This window comes from Oreochromis niloticus, linkage group LG23, assembly GCF_001858045.2.
Source record: "Oreochromis niloticus isolate F11D_XX linkage group LG23, O_niloticus_UMD_NMBU, whole genome shotgun sequence".
NCBI classification, from domain to species: domain Eukaryota; kingdom Metazoa; phylum Chordata; class Actinopteri; order Cichliformes; family Cichlidae; genus Oreochromis; species Oreochromis niloticus.
In genome coordinates this window covers 12,729,359-12,757,289 of record NC_031986.2, presented here as the reverse complement: position 1 = coordinate 12,757,289, position 27,931 = coordinate 12,729,359, and the positions used below count along the sequence as shown (strand labels likewise).

Genomic DNA, 27,931 nt, shown 5'->3' with positions numbered 1-27,931 from the left:
CAACAATCTCCACCACAGCAACAGCGATTGATTAGTTTGCATTCAAAAAATGTTCTCATGAAAATTTATCAGCACAGCAGCCTGGGTGCTTGCACAAAAGTCTTGTCCAAATCCATAAAAGCTTTAAACTTTTAGAATGTCATTTCACCAACTTTTGTTGCTCTAATCACTGCTGTCTAAACGCTGTTGCACGGCTTATTCTGTTGCTATCACGGCCATATTGTAACCTACCATAAAACCCACAATAGTCTACAGCTTTTGAGAAAATATGTTTGTTAAATGCCACTGGAAATGGAAATAGACAAGGAACAGCAATATTAGCTAATAATTATCCTTATCCTGGACAAGTTATGTTTCCGTCTGAAAAGAAGAGAAAAACACAGGACACAGATTGAAGATGACATAACAAGCAAAAGGTGAGTTTTAACTGATATAGAAATTGTAGAAATCTATAAAGAAACCAAAAAGTAACAACTGACAAAGGGAGACACAAAAAGCCACCATGTATAGCAAGGTAAAACGATAACAGGTGGAAGCAATCAGGGCATTGTAGTGGTGGAAAAAGACAAAGACAAGAGGTACATAGAACACAAGAAAACAACAAACAATAAAGTAAAGCAGGAAATGACACAAGAGCAGACAAGGAAGCACAGAATACACAGGAAATACACAGTAAATCAGAAGAAATGGACCAAAGAAACCAAGCATCTGAATTGGGAAGAAAGATGATTGAGAAAGATGATTATTTCAGAAACTGCCGATCTGCTGGATTTTCCCAAATAGCCAAGGCATGCAGAACAGCGTCTTTGCACCCTCAGAAGCAGCAGCAGAAGACCACGCCGGGAAACCCTCCTGTCAGCTAAGAACAGGAAACTGAGGTTACAATTATCACCAAAATTAACAACAGGTGGAAACACTGGAAAATCGCCTGATGTGATGCGTATTGATTCAAATGTAGGGTCAGAATTGTGAACACGATTTCCATTTCCACGATGACCCATTGCTTTGTAACAATGGGTCAGACTGATGGTGGTATAATGGTGTGGCACACTTAATACCAGTTGATTGTTTAAACTCCACAGCCTACCTGAGTCTTGCTGCTCACCATGTCTGTCCTTGTATAACCACAGTAGACTCATCGTCTGATGGCTGCTCCCAACAGGATAAAGCTCATATCATCTGACACTGATTTCAAATCTAGCAACTGTATGACTCGATCACGTCCAAAATCTGTGAGGAATGTTTCCAGCATCTTGTTCAATTTATGCCATAAGAATTAAAGTTCTTCTGAAGCCAAGAGCAGGTCTGACCTGACACCAGCAAGGTATCCCTAATAAAGGATCCAGGTTCAGTAATAACAATGATAATTGCTGTAATCTTATTTTCTTTCCTGTGTCTGCTCAGTTTGTTAAATAAAATTGCTAAAATGCAAAGAAGTTCACAAGCAGCAGACGCCAACTTACATAATGCAAAGTGTAGACAGTTCTGAAATCTGAAATATAAGGCCGATGAAACTAGACGCTCTTAGTTAATGGCTTTTTTGTTGCAAGAATGAGTGTCGATTTCTGATTCCCTGTAGTTAACTAATTTCTTGGACTTAAAAGAGAAAGTCCAAGAAATTAGAACAAGTCGTTTCTCCGTCAGCTGTCAGATTGGTATTTTGAATGAGAGACTTAGACTGCCTGCACTTGTCCGCTTTGCAGCAGCTCATTATGTGCACAGGCAAGTGCACAAAAGCAATTTGGATTCAATAGCTCTCCGAAAATCACTGCTGTTCAAGTGATGGTTTGTATTCATGTTGTTTTGTTGCCCTCTTTCAGAGCTATTCAAAGCAGAACTGAGACCAGACAAGAATGATAGTTCAGTTTCTAATAAGCATCTTGACACGCTGGTTGCTCATAACCTTTCAATTTGTTGTTTTATGTGACATTAATTGAGATTAACCAATACAAAGTGTGAAGCGTGACTTTAATATAAGGTTGTGAAATCTGGCAGCACTATGAACTCTTAGTTGGAATTAACTTGCATTAATAAGGATTTGTTGGAACTGTGTTTATCTCATGCATCGAGGTTTACAAAAGACACGTTGAAAGTTGGAACTGTGCTTGGCAATTTCTGCAAAATAATTGAATGTAAAGATTTATGTGAAATTAATAAAGGTGTTGATGTTGTGTCTGCAGCATGGCCTCATTAAATGCTCTTCTTCAGCTGTCTAATGACTGTGAAAGGGCCTTTGATGTCATTATTTTGACTGGATGTCAGTTTACATTCAGCTCAAAGTGTTTGCCTGGCAAACCGTGCTGCTTTTGTTGTTGATACATTTTTTTCCCACAAGCTGGCTATCAAATGAGAGGAACAGGCATTTATTCCTGAGAGGCAGCAGCGGTAATTTGCTCTGAAACATTGCAGGAAGCATTAATTTGTATGTGGTTTGTTCACACTCCCCGAAGCTCATGTAAAACAGCTAAAGCGACTGTATTTACCGTTCAGTTCTGATTCGCTGTCATACTGCTCAGGTGGTGGTTTTCAATTAAGGGCATGTACTGTCAACCATGATAAACTAAAGTTATAAACAAACTTTCAAAACAAAGTTCTTGAGAAGATGGAAAAGTCTTAAGCCACCCCTCATTTCTTTATGTGTTGCTTAAAGGGAGCCAGACATACTTGTTATCTTTTAAATTGGTTTTGAGCAATGTTGCTTCAGGATTGGATGGTGTCTTTTTCACATGTTTTTAGTTCAGTTCTTGTACTTGACCTGGCAAAAAAGGCACCTTACTCAAGCAATGAACCAGTGTTGGGTCTACACACAATGGACAACTTAGGAAAGATCAAAATTTAAAGTAGTTCTTTGTGTATCTTTAGGCACTTTGCGACTAGCAACCTGTTACAAAACAAATAATTTGTTCCCATTTGTTTAATGGAAAGACATAAAATTGAATTTTCTACCAACAAGGTGTGTCCCAAAGAGCTACAATGTAAAAGTCTGTAATATCTCAGTATGGTATGCAGTGTGTCCTTAAAAAAATCTGAGACAACTGCACAAGTTGAGAAAAAAGTAAAGACCTGATAGATATGCCTTACTCATCTTATTACTTTGACATTGAGCAGTCTTATGTGATGGTAAATTTATGTTGTTGAATTCAAGATAAATTATTTCAAGAGATTGCTAATTAATTAGAACAAGGAATATAATATGAAAATTGGGAGACTTCCAGATCTTTATGTCCTACCCTATAATTTTGGAAAATAAATCAGTACTTTCAGTCTGTTTAAAAGCCTCCTTTCTGGTCTTAGGCCCTAAGATTAAAGATGAGTTGTAAAGCTGGCAAAAGGCAAACACTGGATAATGGATCTTTTTCATCTTCTTCTTCTCTTGTCTCTCATATTTCATGTTATCCTTTCCTGCTTTTGTTTTCACTTACTTTTATACACTTTTTCCTAACACCTTCTTATTTTTTCCCCTCACTCCTCATCATTTAATTCTTTGTGCATCCAGCATTGAGGTCTTGGGTGTCTGAGTTCTCACATCCAGGTGCAAAGGACTTCTCCCAACTTGCTTTGGACCTGAGACGAAACCAGCTTGTTGTAGGAGCAAGGTACCAAATAGCATGCATTACTCAAACAGTAATCATACAGCATGTTACTAGCATACAGTGGTGTAAAGTGGATACATGATGTGTCATCATAGAAGCGTTCCAGAGTTCATATCCTGGACAAGCCCCCAATTCTTAAATGATGATATTTCTGGACATAAACAAGGAAAATACACACAGCAACATTTTTTTAAATAAAAACACAAAGTCCTGAAAGCCCAAAGACGGCACTAAAGGGTAAAGACAGTTCTTAAATGGAGCAAAAAGACCCAAAAGGAAGACGAAAAAATCCAGCTACACAAGCTATACAATTATATTGCACAGGCGCCACAAATGTGTTTTGATCAAACTGTGTCTGGACAGAAGTTGGGAGATACTAGAGGTTAACATTTATATGCTGTACACTGCTATTGTGAGCAGTCTGTTGTTTTAGCTGTAAAATAAAATATCTTTTACAGAAATTTCCTCTTCAGACTGAGTTTGAATAATACCTCCCTCATACAGGTAAGGTTAAGACTACATAAAAATGAACTACTGTCAAAGACATTTTATTTTTAAACATTTTAACAGTATCTGCTATTAAATATAAAGTTCCAATATAAAAAAAATTCTACAATTAAACATTTCTCCTCAGGCAACAGATTGGGCATCCGATGAAGACACAAAGCGCTCATGTCAGAGCAAAGGCAAATCGGAGGTATTGTGCTGTGACTGAAATACAGATATTTGTCTGTGTATTCAGAAACATATTACGTTAGACTGGATTATGTTATTACATGATTATATTATACTGGACATTTTGATGCATCTCATGAAACAGGAAAACTGAGTCCCAGTGTATTTGTCTGCAGGGTGAATGCCAAAACTATGTACGGGTTTTGCTGATAAGCGGAAGGACGCTCTTCACATGTGGGACCAATGCTTTTACCCCTATCTGCATAACCAGGCAGGTTAGTAAAATGCCAGTTTTTGCACTTAAGTAGAATTAATGAAACTATATGACAAGAAAAAACATATTTTATAGTCTAAAATCCTTTTGGGGTAATTAAAAGAAAGGCAATTATAAGTTGCTAGATCCCAATGTAAAATGGAAAAAGGACATGGAATTTTAAAAGGATAAAATCAAGAAATCTAACAATAAAAGTCATTTTTTTCTAGTCACTTTGATTAGCTAATTTATCTTTTCTCTATATATTTTGTAATTATATTTAGTAATTATAAATAGTTTTGGCGCCTTTGTGATCCTCAAATGTCTTCAGCAGCTTTGTGCATTTGGGAAATGGTAGAAACTGAAGATTACATTATTAAAAGTTTTGAAATTCATTAAAAGTTTTGAAATAATGTGAATAAAGCGATAAAAACAGTAAGGACAAAATTGCTTGTCAATCCCCTAAAATAGCAGGAAATGCTTAGTTCAGTTTTCCCTTCTTTCTGTCAGATTTCTAACCTCAGTCAGGTGTTAGACACTGTGAATGGTGTTGCCCGATGTCCCTACGACCCGCGTCACAACTCCACTGCCATGATCACAGAAAAGGGCGAGCTGTATGCTGCCACAGTGATTGATTTCTCTGGACGTGACCCAGTGATCTACAGGAGCCTGGGCAACATGCCGCCCCTGCGCACCGCCCAGTACAACTCTAAATGGCTCAACGGTTAACAAAGCACCACACGGATTTGTCCTTTTCATCGTTCTTTTGTTGATCCATCACATGACCTGTGTCTCTGCCTCTTCTATTCTTCTAGAGCCTCATTTTGTGTCCGTTTATGAAATTGGTCGTTTTGCCTACTTCTTCCTGAGGGAAACTGCGGTGGAAAATGACTGTGGGAAAATGGTGTTCTCTCGAGTGGCTCGGGTCTGTAAGAATGATATGGGTGGACGCTTTCTACTGGAGGACACCTGGACCACCTTCATGAAGGCTCGCCTCAACTGCTCACGCTCAGGAGAAATCCCCTTTTACTACAACGAGCTCCAGAGCACCTTCTACTTACCTGAGCAAGATCTGATTTATGGCATTTTTACCACTAATGTGTGAGTTCTGTTTGTTAATAATGTCATTAAAGAACTATTTCATTGACTTTACATACCAAAGTCAGTTAACTCAGAGCATACTAAATATATATAGTATATCCTCCTGAGAACCAGTCTGTTCATTTATGTCCTCTTTAATGGATGTTTGTTTTTGGTCCATATATTTTGACTTATTTGAGGTAACCTGATAAGTCCTGTTGTTTTCAAAAACGTGTTTGGGTGGCCTCTTTCAGCGCCAAATAGGCAGGACATCACAAAAAAAGTTACAATGTAAGAAACTTGTAGCCTCACCAACAAATTTTGTGTTTTTGCTGTTACCAGCTTGCTTAACGTGACTAAATATAGACACAAGGATGGAGTGCTAAGCTAGCTATTGAAAGCTAGCTAGGTTAGCAAATTGTGTTCCACTGACACACATTCTGCCACACTGACACACTGTCAATGTCTGTATATAAGCATGTGTTTTGCTATGTTCAATTTTAAACTTGCATTTATTTAATATAAATTAACAGTCGCTAATGGTCTAATGGTCCTTTTGCATCAGTAATCATTAGCTAATTAGTGCTAAATACAATCAATAATGCATAGAATTGACTCAAAACTCAATAAAAGAGTTAGACAGCCTGTTAGTACAATGAACTACCCAGAAGGCAATACCGTCTGTCACATAATTTCACACAATTGGTCAAAAATATGGGCATAAATTAGCTGGGGTGAGACTATAGCTAGCAGCTACAGTTGTCTGTACACCTACCCGTCACTCCAGGTCTACACAACCTTAATTACGCATAGCTTTAAAGCCTTATGTCACTTTAAAATGGTGAGATATATAAGCATTTGTTCCTGGACAGCTGCCAGTTTGTCATTGTCTATAAAAACCAAGACAGGTTATTATACCGTGCTAGAAATGTGCTTATTTCGTCTTTAAAGTCATAAATGTTAACACATTGGCCATTAAAGGAACTGGATTATTTTGGCACTTGCCTTTTTTTAAAGCCTCGTAAAAAACACTTGGTTTGGTAAGTTACAGTGTTATTGAGTACATCAGTCTTTTTCTGGCTAATATACCTAGACAGCACTTTGAGGCTTTTTAATAAAACTTAGACCAAAAGGACTAACTATTAATCTCTCTTATCATGTTTGTATGAAAGGTATTTTTTTGGTAAATGTGTCCTCACATATCAGCTGTGCCTTTGGGGCTTGCTTTAAGACTACACACCTTTACACTAATGTTTAATCCATAGAGTAGTTTCAACTGAGGCAACTAAAAGGTTATCTTTGTATTTTACTGTTATAAATTTAACAATTCAGGAAATATGTGCTTTTCTATAGAGATGTGCTCAAGAATGTTTGCTTTCCTTCACATTCATTAGCTAAGACCTGAGCATTGTAATTTCCTGTGCTTCTCTAGAAACAGCATATCAGCTTCTGCTGTCTGTGCTTTTAATCTGAGTGCCATCACCCAAGCCTTCAATGGACCATTTCGATACCAGGAGAACCCGCGCACTGCTTGGCTGTCCACTCCAAACCCTATACCCAACTTTCAGGTAACTCATTTCAAAACATGGACAATGACAAAGAATTCAGACTTCTTTATACATATGTATTTTTCTCTGAGAACATGAGGTTGGTGAGGACGCTAAAGCAAACAGCTTTATCTTGCCACAGTTGCCGAGCAATTCCACCAAGGCTTGTAAAGAAATTTTCAAAAGACTGACATCCACTTCATCACTCTGTGCTGATTGCAGATATCTAAATGCAGTGCAGCAGAGAATTTTTGCTCAGCTCCAACAAATACATGTCCCCAAAATAAGTGCTTGGCAAATTTCTCAGTGCATCTGCAAAGTGCTATTCAGTTTGAGCTACAGGGAAACTGTAGTCACATTTCCTGTTGTATAATGTCTGTATATAAGCATGTGTTTTGCTATGTGTAATTTTAAACTTGCATTTATTTAATATAAATTAACACTGTCGCTAATGGTCCTTTTGCAACAGTAATGATCTTGCCTGAATTTTTGTCCTTAAATATAAAACAAGAAAAAACTTATGAAGCATCTGTTGCCTGTAAGTGTGTCATTAAGCTAGCATGCACAAAACTATTTACATGCCTAATGATAATAAGATATCTATCAGAGGACTTTACTCTTTTTTTTACTGTGGACACACTGTAAAAAACGGGAACTTTTCTGTCATTTAATTGTTTGTAACTTCATTACTTTGGGGTAGCATGCATGGCTGTAGGGGAGGTCTTTATCAGTTGAAAAAGCTATAAAATTTATGAAAATACAGTTAAATGTACCAAATTTATCTCATCCACATTTTCTAACGCCTTCCAGTGGGCCAGATTTTAATCTTTGCTGGGCCAGTTCTGGCCTCCAGGCCTTACGTTTAACACTCCTGCCTTATGTGGAGGTGCAATGCACAAACACTGAATGAGGAGCAGCTCATCAGAAGAAAATGGGCTTTTGAGGGGGAGAATCTTAAGAGACATGTGTTTAAATGCATGTTTCAGCTAGACGAAGAACTAAGAGACTGCATAATTGGCCAGTATATTACAAATAAGAGTTCTCTGGATTATGAATTATGCAGACTGTCCATAATAACACAGTATAAGAATCTTCCCTTTCACTGAACACCTTCCTGCTGCCTCCTTCTTGACTGCTCAGTGTGGCACATTAGAGGAGGGCGCCAATGGGGGAAACCTGACAGAGCGCAGCCTCCAGGACGCCCAGCGGCTCTTCCTCATGAACGACGTGGTCCAGCCAGTCACCGTCAACCCCCTGCTCACCCAGGACAACCTGCGTTTCTCTAAGCTGGTGGTGGATATCGTGCAGGGCCGACACTCTCTCTACCACGTCATGTACATCGGCACGGGTGAGACACGTTCTAATTAAAAATGAGAAAATAATCACTCGAACTGGCTTTTTATCTGCCATCCTAGAGCTTGCTCTTGTTCCTCTTGTCTTAAAAGAATATGGCACCATTCTGAAGGCTCTCTCCACAACCAATAAAAGCCTGCATGACTGCTACCTGGAGGAGCTCAGGATCCTGCCCGAAGGGAAAGTGGGGCCAATAAAGAGTCTGCAAATCCTCCACAATGACAGATCATTGTTTGTGGGCCTCGATGACAGATTGGTGAAGATCCCATTAGAGCGCTGCTCCAGCTACCCGACTGAACGGTTTGGTCCAAGATTTTCTAAAATGCTTTTAGTCTTTATACCAAATAGAAACAAATCTACCTACTGATTAATGAACATAAGAACCATAAGTATGACTGAATATAAATATTTAGTATGAAGCAAATTAAAAATTGTAGCCTTTACTCTGTGTGAGGCTGCTCATATATTGATTTTATATTGATTTCTGGTGCTGGTGATGAGTGGGCAAATTTACTAACAAACACACGCGGGTGTCCAAGTCTGAAGGGCCTTCGAACAAATGCTGACAAAGATGATTATGTTAAGAGCCCTATTTATCTTCCCTACAAAGAGACACATTTTGAACTGTCAGGGTACAGTTCGGCAAGACTCAGAGCAGACATATCAAGCAGGCTTTTATGAATTTTGTTGACAATAAGTACACTGCTGGAATAGTTGACAGCTTTCTCACTCAGAACACAACAGGAGATCTTTTATGAGCAGAAACACAAAAATCAGTAGATCGTCCGACTTTGTGTCAGCTTAAAAATCTGCACACTGCTAAAGAAAGGCATCTACAGACACTGATAGTCTGTCTGAATACCTGTTAGCTCCTGCATGGAGGCCCGGGACCCTTACTGTGGCTGGGATCATAAACAGAAGCGGTGCACCACCATCGAGGAGAGCTCCAACATGAACCAGTGGACGCAGAACATCACTGAATGCCCCGTAAGACACTGGGTTTGTCTGTTGTATTGATCTTTATTGTCTCACTTCTAATAAGAATTTCATCACAAGTTCCCTGTTTGATAATAAAAAACAAAAACTCATTATCGCTAGCTTAATATAGCATGCTAATTATCATATGTGATTCTCTAATCCTCTCTGGAGGTGAGGAACCTGACTCAGGATGGTGGTTTTGGTCCTTGGAAGCCTTGGCAGCCTTGTAACCACGATGATGGCGATGGCTCCATCAGCAGCTGTTTGTGTCGGTCGCGCTTTTGCGACGGACCGGTGGCCAGATGTGGAGGGATCGAATGCAAGGGCCCGACGATCCAGGTGGCAAACTGCTCCAGGTATATTTGTTTTCATGCAGACATCCATTATTCCCATACTAATCCTTTGAAATCAATCTTTGACAAAATGCACTGTTATGTAAGTAAATCTAAAAATAGTCCTTTATGTTCAACTATATTCTAACAACTAATACACTCATAAAAGGAGACAGTTTGCTTAAAAATGGAGACGTTCATTTTAAAACATCAGGCTCAGTCACATCCTTTCTTACATTCTCTTTCTCAGGAATGGCGGCTGGACTCCCTGGTCATCGTGGGGCCAGTGTAGCAGCAGCTGTGGCATTGGGTTTGAGGTGAGGCAGCGCTCCTGCAATAACCCCGCACCTCGCCACGGCGGTAGAGTCTGTGTTGGCCAGGGACGGGAGGAAAGGTGAGGAGGTTGCTTCAGAATTTAGCGATCAGGCCCGATTACTGCATTATAAAGCTCTGTGTGTGAGTGAGTGTGCATGTGTGCGTTCCTCTTTGTATTTCCAGGCTGTGCAATGAGAAAAAGCCATGCCCACTTCCCATAGTGTGGACTGCGTGGGGACCCTGGGCTCACTGCAGTGCTGACTGTGGTGGGGGGGTCCACTCCAGGACCAGAACCTGTGAGAACGGAAACAGCTGTCCTGGATGTGCTACGGTATTTTTGCTCTATATGTGAAGAGAAGAGAGTAGGCAAAATAATATCCGAGTTGATTTGCAGACGTGAGTGACCTACTTGTCTGTTTTTATTACACAACAAGATAAAGGACGTTTGTTTTCCCCACAAGAACCTCAGATCGTACGGCAGGTACACACAGTCCCCGCTCTTTCTGCTCAGTCTCAGTCTGCTAGACTTGGGAAAAAACATCGGTCTATCTATCCACATCATAGGCCACTTTATTAGGTATACATTTGAACTCTGATAGGTGGAAGCCCCGCCAATTTTTGGAAACACTTGGGAAATCTGATCCAACCCAGTCTATCTGCTCTGCTATTCTATTTCTACAAAGCTTCTACATTTTTTTTCATTTTGTATTGTCAGAATTATTTATTTATTTACTTTTTTGAGGGCAAAATAAAAAAAAAAATTGTGCTAGTCAAAGTTAGCTGGTGCAGGGAAAAACTTTCCGAGCACTACCCAATTAAAGGGCTGGAAGTCCTTCTGCATTAAACTTTAATGTCTGCAACTGGGGAAATCTCACGTCTAAAAAGGGTTTTGTTCTTCATTGCATTCAATAAAGCTCAAGTTTATGTCCTATTAAATACAGTAAGTTGCTGCATGATAGAGCCCCCTCCCAGGAAAACTGTAATGTTTGTGTTGTTTGGCAGGATATAATAATGCAGCAGACTCTCTCTGCAATCAATTGGGAGATGTAGCTGTGATAGGATAGACAGCAGTAGCTGTAGCCTGCTGGGATTTGCCTTTTCATTACCTTTAAAGTTGATGAGCTGCTGGATGGAAATCCTGTTCTGCAGGAGTACAAAGCCTGTAACCTGGAGGCTTGCCCTGAAGTTCGTCGTAACACCCCCTGGACCCAGTGGATGCCCGTCAATGTAAGCCAAGACGGGTCACGGCAGGAGCAGAGATTCAGGTACACCTGCCGGGCACTTCTGCCGGACCCCCAGCAGCTCCAGCTGGGCAGGAAGAAGGTGGAGACCCGTTTCTGCCCCAACGACGGATCTGGAGCTTGCCAGACTGACTGTGAGTACTGGAAATAAGCTGGGAGATGTGGAAAAACGAGTTTAACAACTTAGGGAAACTAGAAATGTTGCCATATTTTCTGTTTGTAAGTCGCAGCAGATGTGCTTGATTGTAAATGTGCAAACACAGCTGTTGCTGTGATTACCTGCTAGAGTGCAGGTGTACCCGGATTCCACAGGGAGGGTAAGTGGGGGTAAATTTTGTAAGGTTTGAATCACTTTTGTGAAGTTTCTCGACTCCATACAGCAGTCGTACACACGCTATCTGCCTAGAGCTGTATCTGTCTGAGCTTTTATCAGCACTGCCGGTGGCATATCTCCCAGTATGCCACGCTAAACACAGCTGGTTCCTTGTCTGTGGACATCAGTCAGCAGATTGATTAAACATCATTGAACTGTTGTGGGGAAGCAGATGTCCTCTTCCTTCATCCCTCAGAGTCATCTAAGCTTTTCTTTTTTTTCTCTTCATAGAATCTGGATTGTATCACCCTTTGGGTATTTACTCCAAAATAAGTAAAGCTGAGGAAGTGGGAAATGGCATTGTTTTTCATAGCTTGTGTGACTGCTCTCAAGTTGTCATCCTCAGAAAAGAAAGTCTTAATGAAATGTTTCTGGTGGCCTCATTTAAAAGCCTCAGGAAGCAGTTCGGATTCATATGTAAATAATTTGCAATTGTGGGTATACCAACTGTATGTGTGTGTCAGCGTACAGGGAAATCTAGCTCATTTTGTGTCTGCATTGTACCTCGCTAATTGTTGTTTCATAACAGGCTGGCTGCTGAGTTTAGCAATAAAACCATCCAATTCCGATTTGAATTCAGAGAAAATTTCTGACTTGTTCAGCAGATTGTGGCAGATGTTGTGATCGGCTTGCATATTTTTTAGTGTAATTTGTTTCCCTTGTTTGGATTCTAAGATAGAGAACAAAATGTGTTTTATATTTGTTGCCAGCTTTGGTTGAAGACCTAATGAAGACAAGTGTCCGAACTTCATCCCAGCCACAAGGTGCCCGATGGGGATCCTGGGAAACGTGGTCCAGCTGTTCCCAGCAGTGCTCCAGAGGCTTCCGAACTCGGAAACGCAGCTGCTTGACGATAGAGGGGAGGATCAACCCCAGCGCCTGTGTGGGATCGCCGGTGGAGTATCAGGACTGCAACACTCAACCGTGTCCAGGTAACAGAGAGCTTCTAGTGCACTGTACCTCACAGACTGTATATAAATGATGGACACAACCACAGTGACATTACCAGCTGGACACTGAGGTCCCATTAAGCATTAAGCCTAGAGCTGAGCATGTATATTGATTGGGTGGTGGATCTGACTGCAGAACTGTGGTCACTGCACGCTCATGTGTTAGCGGCTAACAATCATTAGGTACCCACATCCTGAAGCATGCATACATTGATTTCCTGTCTGTCTTTATTCTAGTGGGGACGATCGTTTACAAGATGAATGTATGTTGTATGTCTCATTTATTGTTGTATGTTTAATTAAATATTCAATTCATTACAATTGGAAATCATTAATTAATTCAGTATATAAATAATTGAATATTCATTCATTTAATATAAAACATTTAATAAATATTTTTTCCCAATTTTAATTTATTAATGACACATTTGATTCATTATTTAATGATATATTTATTTCGTTTTGGTATTCATGGCCCTCCGCAATAGTGTCCTTTCCTATAGACCTCTGCACAGTTAGACTTTTTGCTACCATATGAGTCTCCCCCTGGTGGCCAGTGGAAAAAATGCCAATTAAAAACAGGTCCCAGCTACATGCAACTTTTATATACCATCATTAGCTTGCATTACATTGTGTTACATTATTATGAGGTTTTCTTCTAAATCTAGTGAATGGAGCCTGGTCTTGCTGGTCTGCCTGGTCCCAGTGCACGTCCAGCTGTGGAGGCGGGCACTACCAGAGGACTCGGACATGCAGCAGCCCACCCCCTGCCAACGGAGGAGATATCTGCATAGGCCTGCATACTGAAGAGGCCCTTTGTAATATACACGCCTGTGAGGGTATGAAGGGATATGTGAAGCTGCACTATGGAAGGTTTCAGACAAACCAAAGATGTGTAATGGTCACAGATGGATCAGTTGAACATATTACATCACTAGCAGATTTTGTCTGTGTCTAGGTTTGAAGATAAAAGCTTTCTAACCGAAGTGAAGATGAGTAAATTATGGTACAGATATTATCAGCAGTTATAATATGAATTTCTGTGTCTTAGGTGGGGAATTCACTACAAAGGACTGCAGTTTCTGCTGAGTTAATCTGATTTGAACATTAATGTTGTGAAGTTAAAGATAAAAGTCGGCTTATAACTTTGTTGCAAACAGGCCCTTTATCCAAATATGCACATTTTTTAAAATTCATTACAATTATTACACCATTAAAAATACTCTCTAGATTCTCTCAGTCTACCTAGATTAAATAACTGCTTCTTCTTTGGCCACTGATGGGAAATCTCCCCCACACAGGCCAATCAATATTTGTGATGAGAAGGAAAACAATGTGGCTGTTGGAGCCTCTCCCAGCATGCGTCACCTGAAGGTCGGAGAAGGAACGGAAAAACAGTTAATGAAATAGCCCCAAATTTCCCTATCGACCTGAATTTGGATGGGAGCAGCTTCTTGTATATCTTTATTCCCTTGGACTTTGAAAAGAAGAAAAAAATGCAGAGACACGGGAGGCAAATCGGTGTAATCAACTCCTCGTCCATTTTAGGCTTTTGTTCAGGAAACAAAGCGATCCCGGGAGGCACACAAGGTTGCTGACTGATGATGATGACCATTGCACTGATGCACTGTGGCCAGAACTCCTCAGGCTGCACTCTTGGTGACTTACCACACAGTTCCTCTCCTTGCAGAGGAGGTTGAGTTTGTTGGTGATTGGAAAAATGCGCATTTATTTTCCCATTTCTCATTTGGACGTTTGTCGTTTTCCCTCATTCCTGTGTTTGCAGTTTGGGGTGAATGGACAGAGTGGGGGGACTGTGACGATGAGGGCCTGCAGCATCGCACCCGCCGCTGCGATGAGAACCAAGAGGCTGAGGTCAGTCTCTGCCAGGGCAACGTCACCCAATCTAGGCCGTGCCAGCCTCACGAGGTGCCGGGTAAGCGCATGATCGTACATGTAAACAGGACCGCTGCAGACTGTTGCAGATATAAGCTGGAAAAGTTAACTTCCGTCCACACGAAAAGTTTAATCAGGCACGCTAAATGCTGACTTGTTCACTCTGCATTTGGAGAAAATTAAAAAGATGAATTAGCGGAGATGTCAGCAGCGTGCCTACCTTGAGAACAGGGAAGGCTTTGTGAGAAATTAACTACTTTTGTCTTGTTTGATCTCTCGGAGCTGCTGTGATTTTCTTTTTTCTTCTTCTCTACATTGATGGCTTTTCTTTTTTCATTTCTGTCTCTCTGCAGTCATTTTGCCCGGTCAGGAGGACCAGAGCTGTGGAAGTGAGTGAAAACAACTGATGTCTTTCTGTTCACTCTCCCCCAAATAATTACACATTGTTCCCAGCTTACACACATACACACCTCCTGCACTCTTCAATTCCCAGCATGAAATATCTGCAGGGTTTCCTGCTTTTCTTCCAGCGTTGCATCCAAACCAAATCAGTATCTCCTCGGTTTAATTGGAGGATGTAGCAACAGCTAGCCATTCTTGTAAAAGTTATTGGCTTTCTTCTTCTCCTGATGTGTACCACACAGTTGGTACCATATTGACTTTTGTTTGTGACTTCGGTTCCGCGTGGCACGGGATTGGCCGAAAATGTGGAATCGATATTGGTCCCATTCAGGGAGTGACATCAACTTTCAGTTGCTTTTAGTTCCTCGCTTTCTTTCCCTTCTAACAAAAGCTCAAATTTTTTACACCACAGACAGACTATTTCCTATTACAATGAAAAATTGACCTCAAAAGTGCCGCAAATGCATACGACATGACCCACGGGCGTAAATTAAGATTTCCAAATGTGTACAGTGTACTCATAAATGAGCCAGACACAAATGCAAAGCAGTTTGTCCTCATGTAAAACTATTTTACAAATGTGTATACCCAAAGGTGAATAAAAATATGGTGGCCTTGAGAGGTCAAATGCAACTGAAGAAAACACTTTTAATCATACCATTCATATAAAACTGTACATACATGTTAGCTATTAGCTGTTTCCTGTTAGCTTGTCACTTCCGCAGCTGTTCTATCACATTTTTTTGTCATTTTCTTTTTTTTAGAATCGGATCAGAATTTTTTTTTTTATTTCCGACCTGTTTTATTTTATTCAACCTCCGTTATTTTATTTTAGTTTTTCTATTTCTGTTCTGTTGTGTTTTGTGTGCTTTTGCAGCTTTTTTCTACTTGCTGTTGTTTGGTTATCTTGTTATGCATTCGACCTTTCAGGGCCACCGCACATTTCGCAATCATTTACACACAATGATTTTAAGTTCAGCTTCACAAATCTGATCATTTTCGCTTTCAAAAACCTTCCTGTTTGTACAAATCTTTAAAAATATTTGTGACTTTTATTACTCTCACTTACAAAACCTTAAATTCACGAACAAATACAAATCGCCCGATACGCACAGATCACGCAACATGCCCACTTGGGTTTTTGAAACAAATTTCACACTGCCAGCTCTTCACAGATCCACAAATGTAAGCTGCGTTCAAGTGGAAGTGGAAAACTAGGAAATATAAATTCTGTATATTTTGAATATCAATATAATCCAGGTCAATGTGTTCTCGAATTTGGAGGGAAGGAAGCTTTTTGCAAGCGATAATGATACACAGCTGTTTGATCCTGTGTGGTCAAACAGCTTATTTGCATCTGGATCAGACTGTGCACATAAATAGTTACACACAAATTGCACACATTCGTAAACTTAGTTTATGCTTGTGGATCATATCGTGTGCATTTGTAACATTTTGAGGCAAACTTCACTTCAAACTTCATCAGTGTTATTTAGTGTCCTCGATTGTTTGCCATCTCAGCCTATCATTGCCCATCCCCTTACAAGGCTACATTTCTCACTGGTTTAACAATGGCTCTGTTTCTGCGCTCTTCCCTCCCCGCCTCTCTGTGTACAGCCTTTACCTTGTTCCAGCTGGCAGCTGTGGGCTTAGCCAGTTTCTTTGCAGCAGCCCTCCTGTCAGCTCTGGTCTTCACATACTGTCACCACCTGAACCGACCATCGGCAGAGTCAGCGGTTATCCACCCGAGCACACCCAACCACCTCACCTACAACAAGCAGGGCAACGCCACGCCAAAGAATGAGAAGTACATCCCCATGGAGTTCAAGGTGGGCTTGTACATTACTTTAAATACATTTCTAAATGGTTTATAGACTCTACAGCTTTTAAAGTGAGGATTTTTAAAAACACGGTTTGCCATTTTGCAGATGCTGAACAAGAACAACATTCATGTGAACGATGAGACGTGCAACCATTTCCCCTCCCCGGTGCCCTCAGGTAATATGTTTGCCACCACCTACTACCCTTCCAGTTTGAGCAAGTACGACTTCCATCCAGACTCGCCCTGCAGGACCTACATGCACAGCTGAGAGGAGGCCGGGCTTCAGCCAACAAACTCATCCACCATGATGTGCTTGTCATTCAAAAATCAGAGCAAAGTCTTAAATAGTCTTAAGGTAAACACCAAAATGATTTCTATTAGATTTATTCATGAAATACCCAAATCTTTGGCCATGCAAGTCATTTTGGTTTTGGACTATTTCGTTGCTTTATCATTATTATTATTATCATTATTGACCATAGCACTGAGATTATAAAGATTTCGAGTATAAATCACTCAGATGTAAAATTCCTGTTAAAAATCTGACCCGTCTGCGCATCATCTCCCTGCACGATTTGTCATTTTACCCTAACAAGAATAAATGTCTGTCAGCCCAAAAACCCCGCAGTCAGTCAATGTGGACTGTGTGGTGCTGTAACTAGGGAAGATTTAATTTATTAATCCCAGATTTGGGGACTAATAATCTTCAAAATAAGGTCAATTGTGTAAATATAAAGGAAGAACCGAAACAAAGGTGATCCCAAATCACAGTTCACATATAAAGAAGCTACTGAGAGCACATCTTGAGTGTCTTTTTAGTTTTCCGCATCTATAGGAAGTTCTTTAAATTCTTATATTTTGATGGTACTTTGACGGTATCCCACAAAAGCCGGCAGCCTTTTCATTTCCTCCCTTTCTTCACTATGTAGCTGTCTGTTTTGTTAGAGCCAGAATGAGAGGTGACTGGTTTACTGATTGCAGAGACTATGAGCCAGTCACCAAGAACGAGCTGTGGGTGGTCCGATCGATCCGGCCCTTGTTTCAGATGTTGTGCGTGCATCTGTTCGTGAGCCACAGTGCATCAACTTTTACCTCCCAGAGGAGGACTTGTTTTTTTTTTTTATTAAGGCTCGTTTGTTCTCTGATGAAACCACCAATTACAGGGATCCCCCCTGTCTACTTACTTCACCCTCCCTGAAGTGCCCTGGTCGTGCTCAGGGTGCCAGAAAGCAGAACCCAAACCTCCAGGGCTTGAACTCCACTGACATTGTGTGTAACTGGATCCACTGGACTTTTACGCTGGTTATGAGGCCTTTATGCAATTTTGGCCAGCACCTTCTCTAGACGGCTTGGGCACTAAGTTTGTAAAGACTGATTTCCATGATAAAAAAACAGATCCATGAAATGATGGGTATTAAGGAACATCTCCACTCTGAATAAAGCTAAGAAATTAACAGACTTGCAGCTTATTTGCTTTAATTTTCATAGTTAGCTGGCAAAACGATGGACAGGAATCCTGAAGAGGACATTTTTGACACGCTTGACTTCGTACTGTACATTGGTAAAAAAAGAAAATGCATGTTTGCCAACTTTTCTATCAGCAGAATGAACAAATTATTTTAGGGGTGTTCACAGATGTCACTGTTTGTACTGGTGTCTCTGTCTGCTGATTCAGCTATGGAAAAATATGGGGGCGTACCGCCCCGATTTTACAAGGCTACTGTTCAAAAATCACCAAAAACAATACAGCTGTTCATGTATATTTCACAGAATGTGAATAATTCATTAGTCAGTGTTAGACTTTTCAAATGAATATTAATTTCATGCAACAAAATGTAACTTTTTTGTGATTAACTTGCTTATGGTGGCTACAATTTTTGTTTTTATTTAATAGCATATACTGAAGTGACTGGGAAACAACTGCTGCCCCCAAAAATACAAAAATGTTTTGGTTTATGTTTTGGTTCTGCACAAATTTAAAATGTAAAACTTTAAGATGATAAAATTTGCTTAAACGTTGGTGTTTTCCATTGAGGAAGACAACATAGAAAATAACTGGTTTCTCCCTGCACGTCTCTTAATTCAAACCATATTGATCAAATTTTGAGGCTGCTGAAGTTCAAACTGAGCAACAGAATGAGGAAGAACGATGAAGGCAACAGTAACTCAAACCAAGTATGCAGACGAGCATAGGCTACAGCAGCAGAAGACCACTGGATGCCAGTCCTGTCAGCTAAGAACAGAAAACTGAGGCTACAATTAACACAAGCTCACCAAAATTGGGGCAAAAGATGGGAAAAATGTTGCCTGATCTGACGAATCTCAATTTGTATTGTAACATTCAGATGGCAGGGTCAGAATTTACCTTTAATCAAACCTCAGCAGGTAGCTGAATTGTGTGGGGAACATTTTTTGTGACACTTTGGACCCCTTAATACAGTCTTTTGCTTAAACTCCATAGCCTGAGTAATGTTGCTGACCGTGTTCATCCCTTCATCGCTAAACTGTACCCATCAATCTCTGAAGAATGCTTCCAGCTCCTTTGTGAGTCTATGCCACAAGGAATTAAGACAGTTATGAAGGCAATAGGGAGTCAAACTTATTGCTAGTAAGGTGTATCTAATGAAGTGGCCGGTGAGTGTAACTTACGTTGTCTAGCCACATTTTGTCTCGTGATGGCGTGTCTCATTACTTGGACAACATTGCAGGCACTTGTATAAATGTGTTTTTCAGCTATTTGTTGCTTATCTCTTTAAATGGTGGGTAATTTTTCTTACAATGTGCCATTTTTTTTACATAATATAAAATATAACGTAATACATTTCCTGGGGAAATTATTAGGTAAATAAACAGGGGCATCTTTGGCACGGTTGCTCGGTTAATTTTCCACTGTTATCGGAAAGGAACATGGAAACAAAATCGTTGCTTTTAGCTGAAAAAGCTGTTAACATAACTGGATTGGAGGTGCACTGGTTGATCACTGGCTCTGGTTTCCTGATGATTTGTGCCAGATTCTGCTTTGATTTGCCGAAAACATTTCAATTAAAGCCCAACCTCAAACTGCACTGCTGAAAATTTCCCACATAAAAGTCACTATGAGAGGAAATTGAAAAATGTGTTGGCTTCTAGTAATACCAAAAACACTTTGCACCCTTAACCTCTAAATCATAACAAATTTGAACTGAATTGTATATTTTTATTTTAAAACAAATAAACTTTACAATAAAGTAAAGTGATTTTTTTTGGTGTTAAATCCAAGCACTGTGTTGTTAATGATAAAACGTATATTGCATATTTTGTGTCTCTAATTTGTAAATACCAAGAAGTGAATGCACCGGTTTCTCAGCATTTTTACACAGCATGAAACAAAAAGCCCCGATAGTACAATATGTGTGTTTATATACAAGTAACTGCATGTACTGACATTCTTTCATGAATATACAGTCCATGTTTGTGTAAAGTGTACAAATGTTTGAATGTATTTAACCAAGAAAATGGAAATGTCTTTTTAAAAACGGTGTTCCTACCCTGTATGCGGCAGAGAAAGTGAAGTTTTGTATTTAAAGGCCGCTTTGGTGTCAAATCTGATTCACACTGGACACAATTTATCCTCATATTTTAAGAAAAGTCCCCGAAATTGATTTGTTTTGCTCCCAAAAACGCTTGTGTTAAATATGATTGATGTGACTTAACACTGCCTTTTGGACACTGTGAACTTTTGCTACTCTATATTTTTCTATAATGTACACTGAAAAAAACAATGAAGATGAAAAAAATACATTTTGGTGCCAATAGTTTGATTGTCATTGCTTTTTTCCCCCCAGCATCACCAGCAGGTAAAAATCGAATAACAATACTGCTATATGCTAACAACCACTCGATTTATTGAAAAATATATCAAATAAGGGCAAAAAATCTTTCAAACTTATGTTGAAATCTGCTCGTTTTGGACTACAAATGTCTTCTTTTAAAACGGAGACAATGGATTTTAGGATTTTTAAGGATGAGGAAGTAAAAATTGCAAATGCCTAGTACACCTTGCAGACGACAAGATCAGGACTGTGCAGTTTTAAGACTCTTTATGCCGTTCTATTCAGTTCAAAAAGATCAAATGAACTATTTTATTCAGTCGATCTTTCTGATTGATTTAATATCTTGGATGTCTCTACACCACTCTACAGTATGTTGACTTTACAGCTGTCTGCAAATGGACTAAAGAAGACTGAGCTGATACAGCAAAGTTGAATAGAGCACAAGTCAACATAGGCTGGAGCTTTAAGTTTAGAGGTTAGAGAATTTGCTGAATGCCCAACAGATCAGAAGAAATATGATGTTCACACTAGCCTTAGCCTTGCTTCTGAGTAAGATAAAGTCCAGGCAGTAGTACCCGAGGATACGAGATCAAACTGGAGAAACTGACCATGATGATGACATATTTTGCAAATTTAAATCACAGATATTGGAATTTGGGGGGGGAAACTGCACAAAGGATTTAACTGTAATAACATTTATTTTGTGTATTAAACCAAAATCAATATTCCCAGCAGAGGTGTGGAGAACCACTGAAATGTCAGCACTTTGGTTTTTAAAAATGATTGTTTCTTCAGCTGTGAATGCTATTAGGAAAAATGCTGCTGTCAGAGTGCCAGGCCAAATGCTGAGAAAGCAGAACCAGGCAGTCTCTATGTGTCCTGCTGTATTAGACCCTCTGAAGTGGTTGATTTTGGTCAATTTTGGTACCTAAAAAGAGTCATGAGGTAAGACTAAGTGATGAGCAAGCACAGCTAGTATTTACTTTGTTTTCTTTCTGATGTCACACAAAATCACTCCAACTCCAAGCATGGGCTTGGGCAAATAAATATAAGCTTAAATAAGAGAGGAACAGTCATGAAAACAGTGTGACATCACTATCCAGCCCCCAAAATAGACTAGAAATAAAACAAATGGGCTCAAAGGCATAAAAATAATGGCTGATATAGCTTTTCTGTGCACTCAGGTGTTATTTCCTTCAAGTCGTTTGACTGCAAAGGGTCACAAGGTGTTCTTCTTTTAGCGACTTCACTGCCTCCACTTCCCTCATGTCTTTAATATTTGACATTGTTTGAGAGCAGACGAGCTTACAGGTAAGTCAAAATGGTAACTTTACCATTTGATATACCAGGGTGAATATGTTTCTATCTTTGCAGGTCAACAGAGTATAACTGATAAATAATACAAACAACAGGAGCAGGTGGAGAAGGGAGGGAAGGTGCAGGTGCCAGTAAAGCTGAAAACGTTACCTGCACTATGTCCTCTGTTTGTTTACTTACTCACGTTGCTAATCTGTTAAAGAAGCAGACTTTTACTTTGAAAAAATTCACAATGGGCAATTTGAAATGATTTAAGGTTTTGACTTTAGCTTTGATTAAATATCTGGCACCAGCATATTCACAGTGCAACTTAACCAGATCTACAGTTTTGGGCATGTTACTGGACTAATCAAGCATAACGTTTCATCACTGAAAGTAATTCCTCTGTTCACGAATGCAAGTAAATGACTGTAATTTTGCAAGTAAATAAAAATAATAATAATAATGTGCTTTACTTTTTTCTTAAAACAGTAGATTTGTAAATTCATGGATAACAATTAATAAATTTTAGCATTAAAAAAATCCTTGTGAGTCAAAAACTGGACATACTGATGTATTAACCATTGGTAATTAACCAGTAATTAGCACTGCTAATCTGACTGTTAATAACTTCAGTGACATAATTTCATTTAATGTGGTAAATTGGTGGCATTACCCATTTCAGCACTGGGTAGCACTGTATAATAATGCCACACTATTAAGCATTAGCAGGTGCTTAATTTATCATTTATATGTTATTACACCTCCTGTGTGTTTCATTTATAAATACAGATATGTTTATAAATATATCTGTATTTACAAATGGCATAGTAAGGAGGAGTAATGATATATAAATGATGAGCACTTGATAATAACTTAATAATGCTTAATAGTGTGACATTGTTATCTACCTAGCACTTCTGTAAATAGTACTATTATTACTACCTTTACTTCGAGCACTTGAACTTTATTTTTTATTGCATACTTTTGCTGTAAATGTACACAAGCAGACAGTGTGAAATGTACTGGGGCATCCTTTGGTACTCATGTGAACAATTAGTATATTCAATGTCAAAAAAAGTAACTAACTCAATAAACAGTATGCACAACTCTCTGCATGCCTTCATAATGTTGATTTATGCAGAATGTGGTCTGGGAATAGTCACCGCTGAAGAGCTCTTGATTAGTGGCAAATTTCAAAAGCTAAAATTTCAAAGCTCCAGTCAGGTCTGTTGCTTGCCCACCGCTAATTTACCGCGGCCTTTGTGGGATTATTGCTTCTGTAAGATAAAAGGCGCCGCAAGGCCGAGTTCTTAGAAATCCTGCTTTCTGTGACTGAGGCTGTAATCCTGTTTGTGCTTCCCACTGTAAGAGCAGTGCTGCTGGATCATGGCAGTAACAGCTATGTCTGCTGTTGGAGAAGCCACACCTTCCTGCCCCAAAGTACATGACACATGATTAAAAGTGTGGAAAGAAAAATCTTTAAAACACATAATATACAACGATGTTTTCTACATGTGCGTGCTTTTTGTGCACATTAAATAAATGCATGCTGTTTCTATGCTTACCAGGATAAACACCTGCCTGTTTGAATACATACATGCACTTACATATGCTGTTTTTATTAAATATATTAAATAATTGAATAACTATTTACAAAAGGCACCAACCGCTGATTAGCTCACATTTTTAATAAAAGACCAGCGTCTACCCATCAAGTCCCAAATGCTTTACTTCACATCACTGCCCCGAATAGATGGCACTCCAGTGTTTGTTGTTCACAGTCCAGTGAACAGTTCTGCTCTGCTGTCTGAGAGTTTAATCTGCGGCTAAAAAACGCCGGGTGACCAGAATAGACAACCCACACGCACCGTATTAATTTACTTATTCATGTGAATTTCTTTTTCCACCCCTTCCCATTTAGGAGCGGGAAGAGAGGAGTGTGGAGTCGATAAATATTACACAGTACAAAGAAAATGAACTGCGCTCACTAGTCACTAGGTACAGCTGTTTGTCTAATCACTCTCTTTACACAATCTTACCAAAACTGAACAATAAAGACTCAAAAAAAGTTTAATAAATAATGTGAAAGCAACTTTTCTTGGCACATTTTGGGTTCTTTAGGTGCCCTTTAATACCAAATGATGATGATTTAAACTCCACAGCCTACCTGAGTATTGTTGCAAACCATGTTCGTCCCTTCATGACCACGGTGTACTCATTTTCTGATGGCTACTTCCAGCAGGATAACATATCAAGTCACACAACTCAAATAATCTCAATAATCGTGGTCATGTTTCTTAAACTAACCACGATCTCGGGCTAATAAAGCACTTTTAGGGTGTGCTGCAACAGGAGATTTGCATGATGGATGTGCAGCCAACAAGTCTCCAACTGTGTGACAGTATCACGTCGACATGGACCAAAATCTCTGAGAAATGTTTCCAGCACCTTGTTGAATCTATATTGTGAAGAATTATGGTAATTCTGAATGCAACAGGGTCCAACCCAGTACTAAGAAGGTGTAACTAATAAAGTAGCTGCACAGTATTTATTCATAAAGGTGTTGTCATTCACTGTTTGCACTTAGTTGGTCCTTGATTTAATGACATTGAAGGGGTTTTTTTGTTGCCAGATATCATTTCTTGTTTGCTCATTTAGTTAATAAGCAGTAGCAGACCCTAACCCATAGTTTCAATCACAGACATACGCAAGCAGTTAAATAATTTAAAGTGTGAAATCCACCTTTGACATTCACTCATGGAGCTTTTCCCCAATCTTACATAAATACATAAATATTTAACTGTGATTGAGTCTCTGTAAGAGAGCTGGTTGTCTTAACATCCCATAATACTGTCCATATTATCCCAAATTGAAGCAAAAACAACTTAATCTGTCCACTTTAAAGTCGGTTAATCTGCTACATTCACTTGTTCGAAGGTTTCTCTGATCAAAGTGCCTCAGAACATAAATCAGTGTATCAAAGTATTTTGTGTTTTTTTCAGTATATGAAAAAAAAAGTGCTCTGACACACAGAGGAACATTAGCAATACCTTTTTTTTGCCTCTGGGACACTATACATCACATGCTTCCTCTGCAGAAGCCAAAAATAAAGTTTCTGCTTAGATTTTGTTATCCGTGCCAGCGGACCGTTATGTTTCCATCCAGGCTTCATGCGGTGCACGCCTGCAGCTACAACAGATCGCGTGAGGGAAGAGATGGCTGTAAAAGCACAGTGACTGAGATATTCTCAGGCTATACAATAACTGTGTTATTGCCCAGGTGAGTGCAGAGGCATTCAGGTACCTTGGAGGAAAAAAAACAAACAACAGATAAGAACCACTCAGCGTCTCAGAGGGCTGACTAATGGAGGAGCTCTCTTGCGCTATAAAATGTTCTTTGTTGAAGCTGAAGCTTCTCTGCAGACACAAGTAAAACATACTATATGCATCTGTTGTGATATTTTGCTAGAAAAGTATTTAAAATGATCTAATAACAATAAAAACTCAATTATCTTATGAAAAACAATGTTGCAGATCTACTCTCAAAATTTTACAGCCAAAAAGCATTTGGCAAAATTCTCAGTTGGAAAACTGTGATCTTTATTTGCAGTTAGACAAACTGAACCAAGAGCTTTTCTAGTAAATTAAAATGTATATTTTCAGATGCAGGGCAGTCCATCAAATTGATTGTGACCACGTCATTGACCTATAAGTGATGTGTGCTGTAATTTGCTCCCACACTTGTGCTTATAACATCAAACTAATCATGGTAAATTGATGAGACCAATGCAGTGTGTAGTTCAATAGTTGTTCTAAATGTCGAAATGTTGTTGTTTCTCTTGGATATTTAGAAATTAGTGAAATTTGTGGTACAAAAATGGTGGCATGATATTTGATCATACACCCTGTTCATGTAAAACTAGCACAAGTGATGGTAAGCATCAGCAATTAACACTATGAGTACCAGTAAAATAACTTAAATCTTTGAAGAAAAGTATAAATGATCAGGATTTTGATTGCAAAAGCTGCCACACAGGACAGGAAGAAAGAAAGAAAGAAAGAAAGAAAGAAAGAAAGAAAGAAAGAAAGAAAGAAAGAAAGAAAGAAAGAAAGAAAGAAAGAAAGACATTCAAAGAGAGTGACACGGTTCAGAACAAGCCTGGAATAGGTAGGAAACAAACGATTTCAAAGACTGGAAAGGAAACTGGTGAGAGTCTAAAGTTGTGTCTAAAGACAGAACAACTGTCAGGACACCAGCGAATGACTTAGCGAAGTTGGGAATTATAGTCTTGAAAAAATAAAAAGAACCCTAGAACCCTGCACAGGAGTGGACTGTGAGGTTTCAGACCGAGAAAAACCTTCAAGCCAGATGGAAGTATGCAAAGATATACAACAAGGAGAAAGAGAATGGGCTGAGATTGCTCAGGAGTTGTGTGTGAGACAACACATTACACAGCTAACTGTTAGCATCAGGGGGGTTAATAATAATTTTGATCCTGGTAGTTTTTGATTTTGGGGAAATTATTTTGTTTCTGTGTGCAAATTAAAATAATATCAGCATCCAAAATATAACAGGAATGTCTGGAAAAACTGCTCTAATTAACAGCACTTTGTAAATACTTAAAGAAATTACATTTTCATTGGGGCCTAGTGCTTTATCTGTACATCTGTGGTGTATACAGTAAGAGAAATTTCATTTCAGTTGTACCTGATGCACTAACTCAGAGGGACAGTGGTGAAAACATACTTCAGTTGTGCCCCTGAACCTACTGGTGGGTCCAATAAACAGTGTTCCTTGTTACGGTCCCTTTTATTATACTGCCATCTGCTGAGCAAAACTTGAAACAACACGAAATTGGGGTTTGCAGAGAATATGAATAGTTGGTATTAGCTCAACATTAATATGTCGATAACATACACAGTGTGTAAGTATCAGTTCCTTTCTAAGTTCTCACAATCCCAAATCTTTCTTGGGACTGAATAAAAACCCCAACTAACCTGATTTATTTGTTCAGATTCTTCCTGAAGGCCAGTCCACGTTTCTGCATAGGTTGCATAGGTGTACTGTCTGTGAGTCTATATTTGGGGAGGGTAAATAGCCCCCTATAAGCATATCATAACACATATCACTGATGCCTGCTTACAGTACAGGCAGGTATCAGTTTGGTGATACAGGAATGAAACAAAGAAATGGAAACTTACCTGTTTTATTATTACATAAAAATGATTTTAATAAGCCAAACGCTTGTTGGAAGAGCTGATGAGAGAACAAACGAACTCATCATTGGAGTTCTCTTGGCAGCCGTTTAGTTTAATGGGAACTGCAGAAGCTGAAACAGCCAAGAGCTACAGCGAACAAGATCCAAAGCTAAAGGTAATCATGATGGACAACAGAAAAGAAAGACATTAAAGACATTAAACTAGACATAACAACAGCTTCATCAACCCTTAGTATCCCCCCCCCCCCAAGGGAACACAACATAAGAGCATGAAGGTCCCTCCCTGTGCCTTTATAGTGTAAGAGAAAAATTATTTACTTTTTTATTTTAAAGGTTCACAAGACTTAACGTTTGAAGCGTATGGAGAAGAAAAAATCTTTCTGTTTTTGTAGGCAGAAGCATGTTTATCGCAGCGTTTAGTAAATTAGCAGTGTTAGAGTTTGTGTCAGAAGCGCCGTATATGAAGCACATTTACTCTCGGTGTTTTTTTGAATTTTTAAAATTTTTTACTGTTTTGTACACACATGAATACACGTGAAAAGAGGATAAAAACATAGACCATCTGCAAGACCAGATAGTCGAGGATGTTATATGTGTTCTTCATTATCACACTTCAGCAACAGCAGTGTTTTTTTTTAATAAACTGTAGAATAAATGTGTCTGTTAGGCCCTTGAGCTTAAATTAGCTTCCTGTTATGTTTAAAATAGTCACCCGAGGCGTTTTAAATGGTAACACCCCCCACCCCACCCCCTCCTCTGCTTCTAAAATAGTTCCGTCCATCATCAGGGAGC

General features: G+C 39.3%; 1 protein-coding gene across 2 annotated transcripts in view; it reads left to right on the top strand.

The window, feature by feature from the left end:
* The window catches only part of LOC100703109 (semaphorin-5B), a 43,923-nt gene extending 23,319 nt beyond the window's left edge, over positions 1 to 20,604 (top strand). For both annotated transcript variants that reach the window (XM_003455898.5, XM_013264503.3), the window contains 20 exons: positions 3,497 to 3,596; positions 4,052 to 4,097; positions 4,228 to 4,290; positions 4,445 to 4,543; positions 5,032 to 5,245; positions 5,337 to 5,622; positions 7,034 to 7,169; positions 8,289 to 8,496; positions 8,594 to 8,801; positions 9,371 to 9,488; positions 9,651 to 9,835; positions 10,062 to 10,205; positions 10,310 to 10,457; positions 11,276 to 11,501; positions 12,451 to 12,672; positions 13,359 to 13,529; positions 14,477 to 14,626; positions 14,940 to 14,975; positions 16,606 to 16,817; positions 16,917 to 20,604. In XM_003455898.5, coding sequence (XP_003455946.1) covers positions 3,497 to 3,596; positions 4,052 to 4,097; positions 4,228 to 4,290; positions 4,445 to 4,543; positions 5,032 to 5,245; positions 5,337 to 5,622; positions 7,034 to 7,169; positions 8,289 to 8,496; positions 8,594 to 8,801; positions 9,371 to 9,488; positions 9,651 to 9,835; positions 10,062 to 10,205; positions 10,310 to 10,457; positions 11,276 to 11,501; positions 12,451 to 12,672; positions 13,359 to 13,529; positions 14,477 to 14,626; positions 14,940 to 14,975; positions 16,606 to 16,817; positions 16,917 to 17,078 — 3,134 coding nt within the window. In that variant the 3' untranslated portion in view covers positions 17,079 to 20,604. The remainder of the gene's footprint in view (positions 1 to 3,496; positions 3,597 to 4,051; positions 4,098 to 4,227; positions 4,291 to 4,444; positions 4,544 to 5,031; positions 5,246 to 5,336; positions 5,623 to 7,033; positions 7,170 to 8,288; positions 8,497 to 8,593; positions 8,802 to 9,370; positions 9,489 to 9,650; positions 9,836 to 10,061; positions 10,206 to 10,309; positions 10,458 to 11,275; positions 11,502 to 12,450; positions 12,673 to 13,358; positions 13,530 to 14,476; positions 14,627 to 14,939; positions 14,976 to 16,605; positions 16,818 to 16,916) is intronic.
* Positions 20,605 to 27,931: the final 7,327 nt, after the last annotated feature.